The sequence below is a fragment of the Aplysia californica genome, unplaced genomic scaffold (assembly GCF_000002075.1).
Source record: "Aplysia californica isolate F4 #8 unplaced genomic scaffold, AplCal3.0 scaffold01169, whole genome shotgun sequence".
In the NCBI taxonomy this organism is placed as follows: Eukaryota; Metazoa; Mollusca; class Gastropoda; order Aplysiida; family Aplysiidae; genus Aplysia; species Aplysia californica.
The window spans coordinates 71649-73353 of NW_004798439.1; the positions used below are offsets into that span (position 1 = coordinate 71649).

At 42.4% G+C, this 1705-nt stretch overlaps 2 protein-coding genes across 2 annotated transcripts in view; one reads left to right on the plus strand and one right to left on the minus strand.

Annotated features, from left to right (window-relative positions):
• LOC106013718 overlaps positions 1-626 on the minus strand; it is a 6775-nt gene extending 6149 nt beyond the window's left edge. The window contains exon 1 of the mRNA XM_013090186.1: positions 531-626. Coding sequence (XP_012945640.1) covers positions 531-626 — 96 coding nt within the window. The remainder of the gene's footprint in view (positions 1-530) is intronic.
• LOC101860620 (protocadherin gamma-A4) overlaps positions 1-1705 on the plus strand; it is a 49048-nt gene that overhangs the window by 24215 nt on the left and 23128 nt on the right. The gene's annotated exons all lie outside the window — the stretch shown is intronic.

Sequence of the window (1705 nt, forward strand, 5' to 3'; positions counted from 1 at the left end):
CCTACACACACACACCACACTCATAAAAAACCAACTATTTAAAATAAATTCCTTACCTTCTTTTTTCCTTTTTCGACCTCAAACCACCCCTGTCAAAACAGGTACGCATACATTTGTTTCAAGACTGCCAAGGAAAAGCTCCTATATCCACGTTTTGCATAGTTTTTCTACTCTATTTTTCCCAGTAAAGTATTTGAGTGCATGCATCCTTGGGGACTAATTAGAAGCAGGAGACGAAAACGAGTCAGCGAGAGGTTGAATTAAGACAAGCGCATCGACGCCATAACGGTCATATAGTGCAGAGGAATAAACGAGGCAGAAAAACAAATTATTTCTTTAAAAGGGTAAGAGAAATGCATGGCCCAGCAGTGGCACTCACCAAACACCCGACCCATGCGAGGTGCCCAAAGAGGAGAGTTTTTTTTAATTAAGAAAAAATACAACCGTTGCCTTTTTAATGAAACGAAGACCAATTGCAGATACTAGAAAGACTGCGATCGTGAGCGCTTGAGTTGTCCTCGCGCACTGACCACTCTTGACACGACAAAACCCGCAGATCGCCACTGTCCGAGCTCCGGACCTCCGAGATAATCCGACAATCCGGATAAAATCCTCGGGCTGTCCATTAAACCGAGTACTAAAACCTGGTTGTCCATTAAACCGATAACACTAAACTGGTTTATGATGAGTGTCGGACATTTTATCGCTTGTACTGTGACAGTATTCGGCGTCTTCTTGTGCAATAATGTTATTTGTCAGCTTGCTCTGGCTCGCTGGGATGTTGTTTATATCTTTCTACCTTTTATGGTGCCTGATGGGTAGCGTGGTTGGGCCAGTAACTGAGTCAGCTATACCGTGTTGGACAACACTACGGATGATCATGATTTAAATCTCAAATAATTGGGCTTTCTCGAGCAAAGCATTTTAAAAGAATTGAATTTGAATTTTCATAGCTCGTAGAAAACTGCAGTACATGGTCATGTTTCAAATCCCCAACTGGAATTTAGTGATCCGGGCATACTTGAAGCGTTATGGCCTTCGGTTTTCTTAGCAAAATTTGTATTCCTTTGTTATGAAAAAGACATTCATTCATTCATTCATTCATTCATTCATTCATTCATTCATTCATTCATTCATTCTTTATTTCTGTCTTTCTTGTTTTTTTCTTTCTTTCTTTCTTTCTTTTGTTTATTTGTTTATTTGTTGTTGGGGGGAGAGGGGAGGGTACACGTTAAAGTGGGAGGTCTCGACTCTTAAATAACCTTTCAGTTTGAGGGAGGTTTTGAAAACAGTAAATGACAATCACTGTGCCAGTTTAGTCTCCTATCACCAACAGCACAGATTTTAAACAATAATACAGCCCCACAAATTTTGTGCTGACTATTCTCGTCTTGTCTTGGCATACAAGACACCTGCCCTCAGTTTTGAGTTTTATGGGAGTTGAGCTCTAATCCGCCTCGTTTTGAGTTCACGGTTGGCTGGGGAGGATTAAGGCGAGGGTTAATTTGACAGGCCTCAGGCTCGAGGGCCAGTAAGACATGACTGATGAGTGAGGGAGGAAATTTTGGCGTCTCGGTTTTGGGGGAAAAGGGGGGGGGGATGGGTAGGGACATAGAGAGTGTGGAAGATGGGAAAGATAGAGAGGGAAGGAGGGAGGGGGAACAGGAGAATGAGGGGAGGAGTTATGGAGGGGAAAGAAGAAGAA